Below are 13,983 nucleotides of genomic sequence, written 5' to 3'. Positions count from 1 at the left end.
GCGGGAGGGGCACAGTGCGCACGCGCGCACCGTCCGATGGGCGGGCGGGACTGGAGGCCACGCCCCGAGTAGTCCCGCCGCCGCGGTGGAGCAGCGCCCCCTGGCGGCTCCCGGCCCACTAGGTTTAGGGCCAGTACCGGCGCTCGGTCAAGGCACGCGGTCTGAAACCGCTCAGTTCATTTCCGTCGCTCAGTCGTGGACGTCTTTGCGACCACATGGACTGCAGCACGCCAAGCTTCCCTGTCTATCTCCAACTCCCGGAGCTTGCTCAAACTCACGTCCATCGAGTTGGTGATGCCATCAACCATCTCCTCCTCTGTCGTCCCCAGACCCTGCTGCTGCTAGGGTTTTTTCCCACCCCCAGTGGAAGCTGAGGTTTGGGGAGGTCAGGTCACCTGTTGCCCCAGGAGTTCACAGCAAAGGCGGAAGCCGGGAGGGAGAAGAGACCCCACTAGGGGCTCAGCGCCGGCAGCTGGAGTTGAACCCAGGGCGGGGAAGGGGCAGCCGTTTCAGCCCAGCACTTGCAAGCGATGGATTAGGGTGACTAACTGCTCAAGCCTCGCTTTTCTTGCTGCAAAATGAGGTCCTGGCTCACAAGTTAAGGATGCTAAGATACCACGCAGGCCACCTTAAGTTTGCTTTGCTAGAAGTTATTATAAAAACTCTCAGATTGGACTTTCAAAGGCCTCCATTATTTGTTATCCCAGGTGAGAAACATAATGTATATTTTATGAGCGAATTTCTGTTTGTGAGCCTGCTAGAAAGAGGCCTTCCTGACTGCCTATAAGGCACGGAGTGCGAAACCCTGGTAGTGTTCTGTAGGCATTCGCTCCAGGAGGTCGACCCATGTTCCCTAGAAGTGACTCACTCCCGTTAATGAGCCACCCTCTTGGTGTGGCCATTTACAAGGCCTCTTGCACACAGCAAATTTCTCCAATTCTGTCTTGGTAAAAAGATAGACTCTAACTGAACTTGTGCATGTACATCTATGCTGCTGTGAAGAGTAAGACTCAGTAAAAGTCTCAGTGTGAGAATCAGGGATGCAAGTTGGTGGGAAGCAAGTGTTATTTACAGATTGATTCCATTTTTTGGCTGATTCGGGTCTTCATTGCAGCCGGAGGGTTTCCATTGCCCTGTGGCATGTGGGATCTTAGTTCCCCAGCCAGGGATTGAACCTGCGCCCCTTGCTTGGAAGCACAGTGTTAACCACTGGACCATCAGGGAAGGCTCTGCTAGTATAACTTTGTAGTAAGTTTTGTAATTGGGAAGTGTGAGAGATTCCTGAAACTTTATTCTTTTTTTTAGTGCTTTTAAAATGTTATTGCGTGTATGTATATTATATGAAATATATGACTACGTATTTTTACATTATCTTGTAAATCCCGACCAAGGGATCGAGCCCCAGTCTCCTACATTGCAGGCATATTCTTTATTATCTGAGCCACCGGGGAAGCCCATATGTATATACATACATACACACACACATACATATATGCTTTTGAAATAAAATGCTTTTTTCTTCCAGTTTTATTGAGATGTAACTGATGCTGCACTGTGTAAGTTTAAGGTGTGCAGCATGATTAGACTCACATACATCATAAAATGGTCACCACAATACACTCACTGAACATCATCTTGTATAAACATAAAAGGTAAACAATTTTTTTCCTTATGTTGAGATCTCTTAGGATTTACTCTGACAAACTTTCATATGTAACATTCAGCAGTTAATTAATCATGCTGTATATTACATCCCTAATATTAATACTTACCTTTTTTTGGCTGTGCCACTCGGCATGCATGCATGTTAAGTCACTTCACTTGTGTCCAACTCTTTGTGACCCTATAGACTGTAGCCCACCAAGTTCCTCTGTTGATGGGATTCTCCAGGCAAGAATGCTGGAATGGGTTACCATGCCCTTCTCCAGGGGATCCTCCTGACCCAGGGATCAAACCCATGTCTCTTAGATCTCCTGCATTGGCAGGAGAGTTCTTAACCAGTAGCACCACCTGGGAAGCCTGCCGCTGGGCATGCAAGCTCTTAATTCAGGATCGAACCCATACCCCCTGCAGTGAAGCAAGGCGCCCTGACCGCTGGACGGCCAGGGAAGTCCCCCTAGTACTTGCCTTACAACCGGAAATTTGCCCCTTCTACCTTTATTCAGTTCTGCCTCCCCCACCCCTTGCTTCTGGTAACCACAAATCAGACCTCCTTTTCTATGAATTTATTCTCGATGCATAGTTGACCTACACCACCAGTAGTTCCAGGTGAACAATGTAGTGATTCAATATTTCTGTACATTATAAAATGATCCCCAGGGTAAGTCTAGTTACCATCTGTCACTGCACAAAGTTACTACTATATTATTGACTATATTCCCTCCTGTACATTTCATACCTGATGACTCACTTATTTTGTAACTGGAAGCTTGTACCTCTTATTAATCTCCCTCACCTATCTCACTCATCTCACATACCTCTCCCCTCTGGCAACTACCTGTTTGGTCTCTGCATCTATGAGTCTGTTTCTGTTTTCATATGTTTGTTCACTTGTTATGCTTTTTATTCCACTTATAAGTGAAATCATACAGTATTTGTCTTTCACTGTCTTACTCCACTCAGCAAAATACCCTCTCAGTCCATCCATGTTGTCGAAATGGCAAGATTCCATTCTGTTCTATGGCTAATTGTGCTCAGTTGCTCAGCTGTGCCCGACTCCTGTGACCCCATGGATTGTAGCCCACCAAGCTCCTCTATCCATGGGATTTTCCATGAAAAAATACTGGAGTGGGAAAAAAAAAAAAAGAATACTGGAGTGGGTTGGCATTTCCTACTCCAGAGGATCTTCCCAACCCAGGGATCAAACCTGCGTCTCTTGTGTCTCCTGCATCAGTAGGCAGGTTCTTTACCACTCTGCTACCAGGGAAGCCCAAGGACAGGGTTCTGTGGCTAATACTCCATTGTGTGTATATATATATAATATATGTGGCACATCTTCTTTATCCACTTATCTGTCAATGGACAATTAGATTGTTTCTGTATCTTGGCTATTGTAAATAATGCTGCAATTAACATAGGGGCTCATGTATGTTTTCTAAGAACAAGTGTTCTTGTTTTCTTGAGATAAATACTCAGAAGTGAAACTGATAGATCATATGGTAACTCTATTTTTAACTTTTTGAGGAAACTCCATACTGTTGTCTACAGTGGCTGCACCAGTTTACGTAACCACCAACAGCATACAAGGTTCACTTTTCTACACACCCTCTCCAACACTTATTTGTTGTCTTGTTGATAATGACCATTCTGGTGAGTGTGAGCTTAGATCTCATTGTGGCTTTGATTTTTCTCGTGACTGATGATGTTGAGCATCTTTTCGTGTGCCTGCTCTCCATATGTATGTCTTCTTTTGTCTATTTTGGTCTTCTGCCCATTTTTTAACTGCTTTGTTTGTTTGACTGAGGTTGCATCATGTGAGTTCTTTGAATGTTTTGGATATTAATCTCTGGTTGGATATAACCATTGCAAATATCTTTGTCCATTCAGTAGGCTGCTTTTTCATTTTGTTGATAGTTTCCTTTACTGTACAAACGCTTTTTAGGTTGATGTAGTCCCATTTATTTATTTTTACTTTTGTTTCTCCTGCTTGAGGAGACATATTCAAAAAAATTGCCAAAGCCGATGACAATGTTTTCTTCTAAGAGATTAATGGTTTCAGATCTTACATTAAGTCTTTAATCCATTTTTGGTTTATTTTGTATCTGGAATGGGAAAGTACTCCAGTTTGAGTCTTACCATTTGCAGTGTCCAGTTTTCCCAACACCATGTACTGAAGAGGTTTGCCTTTTCCCCTTTGTATATTCTCCTGCATTGGCTGGCAGATTCTTTACCACTATTGCCACCTAGGAAGCCCCCCCCCCCACCACCTCCTTTGAATATTCTTGTCTCTTTTCCTTGTAGATTAATTGATCGTAAGTGTGCAGGTTTATTTCTGGGCTCTCTATTCTGTTTCACTGACCTATATGTCTGTCTTGATTACTGTAGTTTTGTAGCCACCTATATTCTTTTAAAGATTGTTTTGGGGAATTCCCTGGCGGTCCAGTGGTTAAAACTCAGCACTTTTACTGCCAAAGATCCAGGCTCAATCTCTGGTCAAGGAACTAAGACCCTGCAAGCCATGTGGCATGGCACACACACAAAAAGGATTGTTTTGGCTATTCCGTGTCTCCTGCATTTTGTTTTGTTATGAATATTAGGATTAGTTGTTTTTTTTTTTTTTTTTTTTTTCAAAAAAAAGCCAGATGGGATTTTGATAGGGATTACTTGAATCTGTAGATCAGTATTGCCAAGTTAACAACAGAAGTCTTCTGATCTATGAATATTTACTCATGTCTTTCATTGTTGTCAACATTTTGTAGTTTTCCATGTACAAGTTTAGCATTTCCTTTGTTAAATTCACTTCGAGGTACTTTATTTTTTTTGATGCTACTGTAAAAAAATGTTCCTTAATTTCACTTTCAGATCTTCGGCTGAACATGTATAAAGATACAACTGATTTCTGTATATTGATGTTGTATTCTGCAAATTTTGGTTGTATTTGTTTTTGGTCCTAACAAGTTCTTTGTGGACTCCTTATGATTTTCTATACATAGAACCCTGTCATCTGAGGATAGTTTTACTTTTTTTCCCACCTGGATGCCCTTTTTCCTGTGTAACCATCATTGCCAGGACCCGCAGTGCAACGTTGAATGGAGACAGAGAGCAGACACCTTCATCTGGGGATCTGTCTGTTTCTCCTCTGGATGCCTGAGCACCCTGGCCGCTGCATCTCTTCACATCCCTCTGACCTAAATCCATGTGGGGTGGGGTGGGCACTTGCAGGGGGACATGGGTAGCAGGACGCCTGTGAGGGGTCAGGTAGGGGCCCTTTTGCAGTCTGCTTTCTAACGAGCTCAGTTCTCCTGCCACACTTGCAAAGGAGAGGAAACATGAAAACAGAAACCCCCTCCAGGGCTTTGTCTAGATAGTCCAGCTGAAGAAGGTCCTGCCTCCTTCCTTGCCCGGCCTGGCTCAAGGTGTTCTGAGAGGGTCCAATCTCCAGGAAACTCTCCTTTCCAGGGTGGAAGTGGTCAGCGAAGCATCCTGCTCAGGAGCTGGTGGGGGAGCCTAGGGCTCTTGACATGGGGAGTACAACGGGAGAGTCTGCAGGACGGTGACTGATCCTCCCCCAGGCACGGAAAGGTCAGCCAGTGCTCGGCATGCAAACTTCTGGATGGTCCCAGATGCTTCAGAGACGAGAGAGGACCTCACAACTCTTGCAGCTGTGACAGATAGAAGACAACTCAACTAAAATAAGCACAAAATTTTGGGCTGACATAACTTGTAAGTCCAAGGGGTTTAGCTTCAGGTACAGCTGGATCCAGGCAACTGCAGGATGATGTCAGGGTCTGGCTCCCTCCACCCCTTGCTCTGTTCCCTCTGTGGTATCTTCACCGTCTGGTGTGCACTGAGTAGTTTGGGTAGTTTTTACAACTCTTGGAACAACTGACACGCCTAATACCAATCTACTGGGTCCTCATTTGCTCCACAGGGTCACCTCTCCTCCCCCATTTCAATTGGTGTGGGCACCATGGCTGGATCAGCTGGGTTACCCACCCAGCCACAGGGTGTGGGCCAGAGGGGTCTGTGATTAATAACCCACTAGAACTACAGTTGCCTCCGAGACCCCTGGAAAGTGCAGTGGACAGAATGTCTGGGGTCTCCTTCAAAGTCTGAGACACCCTTTGGGCAGGGCTGGGAGGCCGAATGACTGGCCACATGCCATCCAGCTGGAGGCATCATGCCTGGGTGCAGTCCTGGGGGACACTCTGCTCTGAAGGGCTGGCTTGGTGGGCTGCCCCGCTTCTGGCCCTCATCCCTGGGTGGCTGAGAGTGGGAAGGGTGTGCCGAGCAAGCGAGTGGCTCTCCAGGATTTGGCCCTGTGGCCTTTCCTCCCCTTGTCATCTGGGCCCCCACTTGTTTGCTTCGGGGACGCTGGCCGGAATGTCCTGGAGACTTCAAAGGGCGGCTGCTTCCTCAAACCCCCTCCAGTTCCCCTGCCCCCCTCCTCTTCGGGAGACCATGCACGTTCTATGCAGCCTGGCACATCTGGCAGACACAGAGGCAGGCAGAGGCTCCCTGGACTCCCAACGTGGAGGGGGAGGGGGTGCGGGCAGGAAGGAACTGGGAGCCATTCCAGGGTGGGCAAGGGAGGGACAAGGGCAGTGTCAGGGGGTGCGGGGAAGGATACACCACCCATTTCATGCCCTCAGCCTCTGCTCGCTGCAACCAAAAGCAGTGTCCCTAACTCACAGCTGCCTGTCACCTTGCTTCCCAAATGCAAGAGGCAAGTCAAGCTGCTGCTGCCCCCTACCCAGTCCCGTCAGGTCAAGTGGCCTGGTGGTTAGCACCACTAGGGCCTGTCTTCGGGGCTGGGCTGTCTGAGCTCCATGGGAGTGTGGCCCAGCTGAATGCTTGTTGGAGGGTCAAGGCCTGGAAATTCTTCCCTCCCACCAGGAAGTTCCTCCTGCTCAGCTGGTCCGGCCAAGGCCGGGGCCTTGAGAAGCCCACGTGCTTCCCGAGTCAAGGACAGCCAGCCTCTGAAGTTAAGGGCATCCGGAAGGGGCTGGGTGGCAAGGCAAGCACCACTGCCTCGAGTCCACACCCTAGGCCTCAGGGCCCCCTGTGGAAGCGGGTGCCTGGTCTGTGAGAACAGGGTCTCCATACCAGGCCGGTCCCATTGGACCACAGCTCAGGGCCCCGCTGGGAGCCTGTCCTCCACAGGCCTCTCTCTGCTCCCCACCTGCCCTAGAGGCACAGAGGAGACAGAGGAAGCCCAGGCCCAGCCCCACAGCAGCCTCCATCCAAATCCCCTCCCAGCCCCTCCCAGTTCAGGGCTCTCTATAGGCTGCGCCAGTCCTGAGTGGGGGAGCCCGCAAGTACAGGACAGCCTGGCTCCCTACAGACACCAACAAGCAGAGGCCCAAACGGCCATCCTGGGGCCTCGGGGGCAGAGTGTGGGTTGTGCAAAGCCAAGGCCATCTGCCAGCAACCCAGAGAGAAGGCAGCCGCTGTCACGTTCACCTAACAATGGCTTGGGGCTTGGCAGCTTTGATCACAGGAGCTAAAAATGGGACAGGTGGCTTGGGGGAGGGGGTGACATCCTTGGGCAGAAGGATCCCGAGACTGGCTAGACCCTCACATCCCAGTCTTCTGAGTCCCGCTCACAGAGCCCTTTCCATGCAGGGACCTGGCAACAAGCCCCTGGTGTAAATCCCCCCCAGGATCCTCCATAAAGCAGCAGGGAAATGCTGCCACACCTGGGCCACAGACCCAGCGACCAGCAGGCAGCCCATGCGGTCGGGCCCTTGTGCCTGGCTGGCCTGGCCCACCACAAAGCCTCTGGCTGCTGTAACTTGTGTGGGTCCTTGGCCCAGACCCCAGGCCCCGGGAGCAGGCCTTCTCTGTCCCTCTGGGCACTTCTCTGTGTGTAGAGGACAAACTTCCACGAACCCGGGATCTCCAGACACTGCCCCAGGGAGCGGCAGCCCCTCCTGAATAGGTCAGACCAAGGCTCCAGATCAGAGGAAGTCCATCTGCACCGCAAAAGTTGTTCCTGGGATCGACTCCAACTCACGGAATAAAAATGCTTTATTGTACAAACCCCACACAAATCCTGGGCCAAGTCCATGTCTCCAGATGGGCCATGGCTCTGAGCCTGCTGTGTCCTCCACCTGCCTGCAGTGCCAGGTTCGCCTGTGGAGTGTGCAACTGTCCGTGAGCAGGCCGCATGTGAGGTGGGCCTCTCCAGGCAGCGGACAGGAAGTCTCTGTGGCACCCTGAAGACAGGTGGGGGGAGCAGAGTCCCCCCCAACACTAGGCTTAGGGGCCACAGGGGTAAACGCAGTCCTTCCCGCTGTGGAACACTTGGTAGATGCTGGTGGGAGGGAACATGGCCACGGCGCCGAGCAGGGAGCCCACCTGGATGGCCACGCCAGCGGCCAGCAACGCCGGCTGGCCCCCACCATGCAGGAGCGAGCTGGCAGCCACCTTCACATACGAGAACACGCCCAGACACAGAATCCACGACACCACCTGGGAGGGTGAACATAGTAGCAGGCTGAGCGGAGATGCCCTGCTCTAAGGCAAACCCCTCCTGATGGCCACCCTTTTTGTTGCCCTGTCCCAATTACTCACCACAAGGACCACCCCTGCAGAGGTGCCCACCAGGGGTGGGCAGGGACTCAGGACTGCCAGTGCCATCAGGTAGGCCCCAAAGAACATGCCCAGCAGAGAAAGACCGCCCAGCCCTGCCAGGGACCTGCCAAGGGCAAGTCAAAACTCAGAGCTGGCTGTGCCTGGCCCAGGCCCTAACCCCTAAATCCCATCCCGAGGGGCCTGGGCTCCCTGTGTACCTGCACAGAACACCCATGGCTAGAAAGCAGGCGAGTGGGTTGGCAGCACTGCCCAGCACCACAGCCAAGTGGTAGGCGAGGCGCCCGTAAGGCAAGCAGGAATAGCTCTGCACAGCGGGCAGCACGCCGTTGGTCAGAGCGTTGGTGACGGCCAACAGGCCCAGCAGGAAGGCACCGTGGGTGGAGAGCAGCCTGGGGCCCACACGTTCTGGGCTGGGGGTGGCGTCTGCCGCCGGGCTGGGGGGTTCCTGCAGGGGCGAGGCCTCTTCCTCTTCCTCCTCCTCCGCTCCTAGGGTTCCCACCCGCAGGCCAGGCCCTGGGCCGCCCGTGGGTACAGACGGCGGCAGTGGCAACAGCAGCAGGAGACCCTGAAAGGCGGCAGCTGAAATGACCAATAGGGTGGACAAGATCCCAAAGAAGGTGCTGGCAGGAAAACGCTCTGGGAAGTAGAGGGGGGGGCCAGGGGTGCCATTGGTGGGGGTTGGTGGGCACTCGAGGCGGCCCACACCCTGCACTAGAGCCAGCACGCAGGGTAGCAGCGCGCTGAGGCCTTGGCCCAGAAAGAAGGACCGCAAGAAGGGAGGCGGCAGGCAGCTCAGGAAAGGCAGGAAAGTGACGTTAGAGGCACAGCAGGCCAGCGCCAGCACGAAGGCCAGTGCCAGGAAGGCCACAGAGTGCTCCTGCCCCGCCACTGTGGTCACCTGTGGCCACAACGGGGCCAGCAGGGCCGTGCCCACCACGCTCAGTGCCTGCACCACCTGGATGGGGACCCGCTCGCCCTTGCCCGGGGCCAGCCGTTTCCACATGGTCACCACCAGGAGACCCAGGTTCCCCAGAGCCACAAGCACACAGAGGTAGGAGGGGAGACTCCAACCTGCAAGGAAAGAAAGGAGGCAGCTGTATCAGAGGCAGGACGCCCAGGAAAGGAAAGGAGCTGCAGCTTCGGCACCCCCCAACCCGCCCCCCCCACTCACCCTCGGGTAGGTTCTTCACCACCACAGGGAGCTCCACCCAGATACCATTGACTGCAGCCCATGAGCCCATGCCAAAGAGGGCTACGAGCAGGTGGGTCAACACCAGACGGCCCAGCGGGGGTGCTGCCATTCAGACCAAGGCTGGCGCCTCCAGGACAGGGCAAAGGTCACAGCCAGCTCTTCTTTTCCCCACCTAGGTCCAAAGAAGATGCTTCGGTTCTGGGAACTGAAAACCTGGTCTGGCTTGAAGGGAACACATTCGCATGCAGGATCACGACAGAAAAACACAAAACCGGAGTAAGGAGAGGACCAAGCAGCCAAGACCAGGGATACTGAGTGGGGTGCCAGGGGTGGGGTATGGGAGGTAGGAGGGGCCAAGCAAACCCGGGACACGACACCAGGATACACATACCCCCGCGGGCAGGCAGAGTAGCGGGAAGCGCCGAAGCCCAGGGCAGAATGAGTAAAAGAGGGAGGATGACCTTCGGGTCTGAGTGGCCGAGACCGCCGCCACCACACTCGCACCTATGGACACGGAACAAGGACTCCGGGACAGGGCACCGCACACCGCTGCGGCTTCTGCGAGCCGCGGGACAGTCGGAGCCGAGTCGGGGCTAGGCGGTGTGACCGCGGCGGGCACCGCCCCGCCCTACGTCGGGGAGCCGCGGAGTGCCGACCGGTGCGCCCAGGTCCCGCGCCTCCCGGTCCTGAACCTGCGCGCTGCCAGGCCCGGCGGCCGTCCGTCCAGCCACACTCTGAGGGCGCCGCCTCCGCCCAGGGCCACGACAGTAGTACTAAGACGCAGTTGAGCCGGAGCGAGAGCCTCAACTCACCCTCCCGGACTCGTCGAACGCGCTCTCCCGACCGGCCCCAGCGCCGGAAGCCCCGCCCCGGAAGTTAGATGCTGAGCCCGAGCGAGGGGCTGGCCCGATGTCCAGGCCCCGCCCCGGTCACGCCCTTCCGCCTCAGGCCCCGCCCCTTCCGTCCCCGGCGCGGAATCTGGAGCGCGGCGGGCGATTATGGCTTCAGGGACTGCAGGGCGGGCCCGCCGCAGAGTCCGGGTCGTGCACCCGGCCGCGGCGCGGACCCGCTCGGCGGAAGACTGGTGGTGGGATCGACTTGCTCCGAGCGGCTCAGGGTACCACCTGCTGCAGTCAGACAGCATGCTGCTGGTGCTGCCAGGCCCGGGGCCCGCTCGCCCCCGCGCGCAGAGGCGCGCCGCCCGCCGAGCTCAGCGGCTGCGGTCCCCGGGGTCCCGTGCGGCTGAGGCCAAACCCAGGACCGTGCCCGCGCCCACGCCGCTGCAGGAGCCCGACCCGGGCTGGGGTGACCGCGTTCCCCTGGAAATCCTGCTGCAAATTTTCGGGTTGCTGGTGGCGGCTGATGGGCCTATACCATTTCTCGGCAGGTACCCTACCCTTTGCGCGCAGCGCCGTAGCTCAGGCCGACCGAATAGGCACGCAGCGGGGGCCCGAGCGCCCACACACGTGTCCACGGCAGCAGTCTCTCAGGGTCTACTTGGAACACCCGGGGCCACACTTTGAACTGACCGCGCCGCTGTGAGAGTTGGGAGGGGCAGGTCCCTCTTAGGAAACCCCACAGCGGCAGCCAATGAGGGCGAGCGTCGGCCACAGAAAGCCCGGCCCCTCACCAGATCCTTTCTCCCAGGGCTGCGCGCGTGTGCCGCCGCTGGAACGAGGCCGCCTCCCAGCCTGCACTCTGGCACACCCTGACCCTGTCTCCCCCGCTGGCTGGCCGCCCCGCTAAGAGTGGGGCCAAGGCTGAGAAAAAGCTCCTTTCTTCCCTGGAGTGGCTTATGCCCAATCGGTGAGGAATTCCATCTTTTTCTTACTCCCTCACGTCACTTTTGTGTTGTGTGAAAGCTCCAGGCCCCTTCCTGCATTCCTGCACCAAGGGGATGGGCGGGGAGAACGCTGGCAGAAGGGAAGCAAGGAAACGGCCTGCAGCTCTGCCTCTGCTGTCGGCCCAGGTTCTCACAGCTCCAGAGGCTGACTCTCATCCACTGGAAGTCCCAGCTACACTCTGTGTTGAAGGTGAGAGCGTGAGGCTGCCCTGCACGCCAGCCATGACACTCTGGGGTTGCCCAGTACTTCCAGGAAGTGAGTCAGGTACCGTGGGGGCCCAGTGATGCCCCATGAGGATGCCTGCTTGGTTTTCTTTTCCTGGCATCTCCTCCAGGAGGGAGGAGTGAGAAGTGGGAGCACCCAGGTAGGCCTGGAATGGCCAGAAAGGAGCTCATTGCTGAGACAGTGAAGTGGCATTGGCACCAGCCATTGGTCTCTTTCCCTTCTCCAACCCCCAGCTGGCCCTCTGTCTTCCACAGCTGGTTAGCGAGTCCTGTCCTCGGCTCAGCTTCCTCAAGCTTTCTGACTGTCATGGTGTGACCCCTGACGCTCTGATCATGCTAGCCAAAGCCTGCCCTCAGCTCCACAGCCTGGACATACAGCACTCAATGGTGAGCCCTATGTCCCCAGGGGCCCCAAGGAAGCCTGGGCTGAGGTGGCAGGTACCCCTGTGCTGGGTCCCTAGGTGGAGTCCACGGCTGTGGTAAGCTTCTTGGAGGAAGCTGGACCCCGAATGCAGAAGCTGTGGCTGACCTACAACTCCCAGACAACAGCCATCTTGGGTGCACTGCTGGTAGGTTGGTGACAGCCAGGAGCAGAGCTGGGTGCCAAGCCAGGGACTGCCAGATGCCCGACCTCGTGTTCTCCCCACCTCTACAGGGCAGCTGCTGCCCACAGCTCCAGGTCCTGGAGGTGAGCACTGGCCTCAACCACAACATCACTCCCCTCCAGCTGCCTGTAGAGGCCCTGCAGAAAGGCTGCCCCCAGCTGCAGGTACCTGACGCCCCACCTCTTGCACCTGTCACCCCCCTCCCCATCTGCAGCCTGGGCCTCGCTCCTAGGTGCTGCGGCTGTTGAACCTGATGTGGCTGCCCAAGCCTTCTGGGCGAGCGATGACTCCTGGCCCAGGTTTTCCCAGCCTTGAGGAGCTCTGCCTTGCTAGCTCCACCTGTAACTTTGTGAGCAACGAGGTCCTGGGCCGCCTGCTCCACGGCTCCCCTCACCTGCGCCTGCTGGATCTGCGCGGCTGTGCTCGGATCACGCCTGCTGGCCTGCACGATCTGCCGTGTCAGGGTCAGTGCTTCCTGGGTGGCAGGTGGGCAGGCAGGATGCAGGGATCCTTCCCCACCCAAAGCTCATGCCCATTCCTCTTACCTCCAGAGCTGGAGCAGCTTCACCTGGGCCTGTACGGCATGTCAGACCGGCTGACTCTAGCCAAGGAAGGCAGCCCTCTGCTCACCCAGAAGTGGTGTCACAGTCTGCGGGAGCTGGACTTGAGTGGCCAGGGCTTCAGTGAGAAGGACCTGGAGCAGGCCTTAGCTGCCTTCTCAGGCACCCCTGGGGGCTCCCACCTGGCCCTGTGCTCCCTCAACCTCAGGGGCACTCGGGTCACACCGGGCACAGTCAGGTTAGCAACCCCCTAGTTCCGTGGAGCCAGTATAGCTTAGCCCCCATCCTGCGTGGCTTGCCAGTTCCAGGAGTCAGAAAACGGAGCCCATACTGGCCAAGTCCCTGCTTGGGGTTGGCCTCAGGGACACCCAGGGTACTGAGGGTGGGCCTTGATAGGTGTAAGGGGCATAGCCAGCTGTGGTGCAAGGGCAGCGAGGGCTCCCTAGACTGGCTCAGCCCTGCTGGTGCTTAACCTGCTGTGGCCTGCCCTGCCCCCACAGCTCTGTGATAAGCAGCTGCCCAGGTCTGCGGTACCTCAACCTGGAGTCCTGCCGTTGCCTTCCCCGGGGCCTGAAGCGGGCCTACAGGGGCCCAGAGGAAGTCCAATGGTGCCTGGAGCAGCTGCTCACCAGCCTCCCCTCCCCCAGCTAGCCAGCTTCGGGCCCCTCTGCCAGCCAGCCCTGCTCTGCCTCTTTTCCCAGTTTTGGATATTTGAGTGTTTTGTTATAATAAAACCCTTTTTGGAACTCTTGTGTGGTCTTTGGGATCAGAGTGAGGGGACAAGGGTTGTCCCTGAGGGAGGCTGTGCCTTGCCAGCTCACTCCTGGACTGAGTGCCTGTGCTTGTGTGCCCCATCCTAGGGCACTAAGGTGAGCTGCCTCTGATAGTATGTGAGGCTGACTAGGACAGAGCTGGCAATGGAGAGAGAGTGACCACGCCCAGTCATGGGCTCCTTGTGGGCACCTGCCTGCCGATTTCTCTCCAACTTAGGCTTGGGGTGTCTCTCTGTTAAGGCTGACCGACCCGAGTCAGGGACTAAAAGGCCGGGATGCGGGGCGGGGACTGGGGTGGAGGCGGGGCCGAAGCGAGGGGCCAGGCCAGAGCTGTGGCCGGATTTGGCGCTGGAATCGCAGGCTGAACCCGCCTGCAGGCGGCCCCGGGCCCTACATGGGGCGGGCTGTTCCGGGCCCGAGCCCTGAGGGAGCACGGGCTGGGTGCAAGCCCCCAGGGGTGCCTGAGAAGGCAGCTAAGGCCTGCTCCAGGTCCTTCTCACTGAAGCCCTGGCCACTCAAATCCAGCTCC

General features: G+C 55.9%; 2 protein-coding genes across 43 annotated transcripts; one reads left to right on the top strand and one right to left on the bottom strand.

Moving 5' to 3' along the window:
- Positions 1-6,726: 6,726 nt before the first annotated feature.
- Positions 6,727-10,980, bottom strand: SLC52A2 (solute carrier family 52 member 2). 31 transcript variants are annotated; one of them, XM_086337939.1, is made up of 8 exons: positions 10,261-10,296; positions 9,840-9,952; positions 9,428-9,620; positions 9,155-9,327; positions 8,454-8,821; positions 8,236-8,359; positions 8,020-8,133; positions 7,672-7,794 (listed from the first exon to the last, which is right to left on the bottom strand). In XM_086337939.1, exons 3-8 carry the CDS (start codon positions 9,555-9,557, stop codon positions 7,690-7,692), a joined length of 1,014 nt encoding a protein of 337 aa, XP_086194065.1. In that variant the 5' UTR covers positions 9,558-9,620; positions 9,840-9,952; positions 10,261-10,296; the 3' UTR covers positions 7,672-7,689. The 31 variants fall into 31 exon arrangements, with proteins under 31 accessions (XP_086194036.1, XP_086194035.1, XP_086194045.1 ...); XM_086337941.1 differs by having other exon boundaries at positions 9,212-9,327; XM_086337910.1 differs by lacking the exon at positions 10,261-10,296 and adding an exon at positions 10,845-10,980 and having other exon boundaries at positions 6,727-8,133.
- On the top strand, positions 10,358-13,427 carry FBXL6 (F-box and leucine rich repeat protein 6). Of its 12 annotated transcripts, none has more exons than XR_015141295.1 (9): positions 10,358-10,986; positions 11,096-11,254; positions 11,418-11,481; positions 11,772-11,903; positions 11,978-12,085; positions 12,172-12,204; positions 12,336-12,585; positions 12,673-12,919; positions 13,182-13,427. XR_015141295.1 is itself a non-coding variant. In XM_086337904.1 (9 exons), the coding sequence occupies exons 1-9, from the start codon at positions 10,358-10,360 to the stop codon at positions 13,330-13,332; spliced, it is 1,755 nt and encodes a 584-aa protein (XP_086194030.1). In that variant the 3' UTR covers positions 13,333-13,427. The 12 variants fall into 12 exon arrangements, 6 of the variants coding, with proteins under 6 accessions (XP_086194030.1, XP_086194029.1, XP_086194028.1 ...); XM_086337904.1 differs by having other exon boundaries at positions 12,354-12,585; XM_086337903.1 differs by having other exon boundaries at positions 12,172-12,285; positions 12,390-12,585.
- Positions 13,428-13,983: the final 556 nt, after the last annotated feature.

The sequence above is a fragment of the Bos grunniens genome, chromosome 14 (assembly GCF_055505025.1).
Source record: "Bos grunniens cultivar Pamir isolate PY7600 chromosome 14, Bosgru_T2T1.0, whole genome shotgun sequence".
In the NCBI taxonomy this organism is placed as follows: domain Eukaryota; kingdom Metazoa; phylum Chordata; class Mammalia; order Artiodactyla; family Bovidae; genus Bos; species Bos grunniens.
Note: the sequence above shows the minus strand (reverse complement) of the source record. Positions and strands in the feature narration are given on the sequence as shown.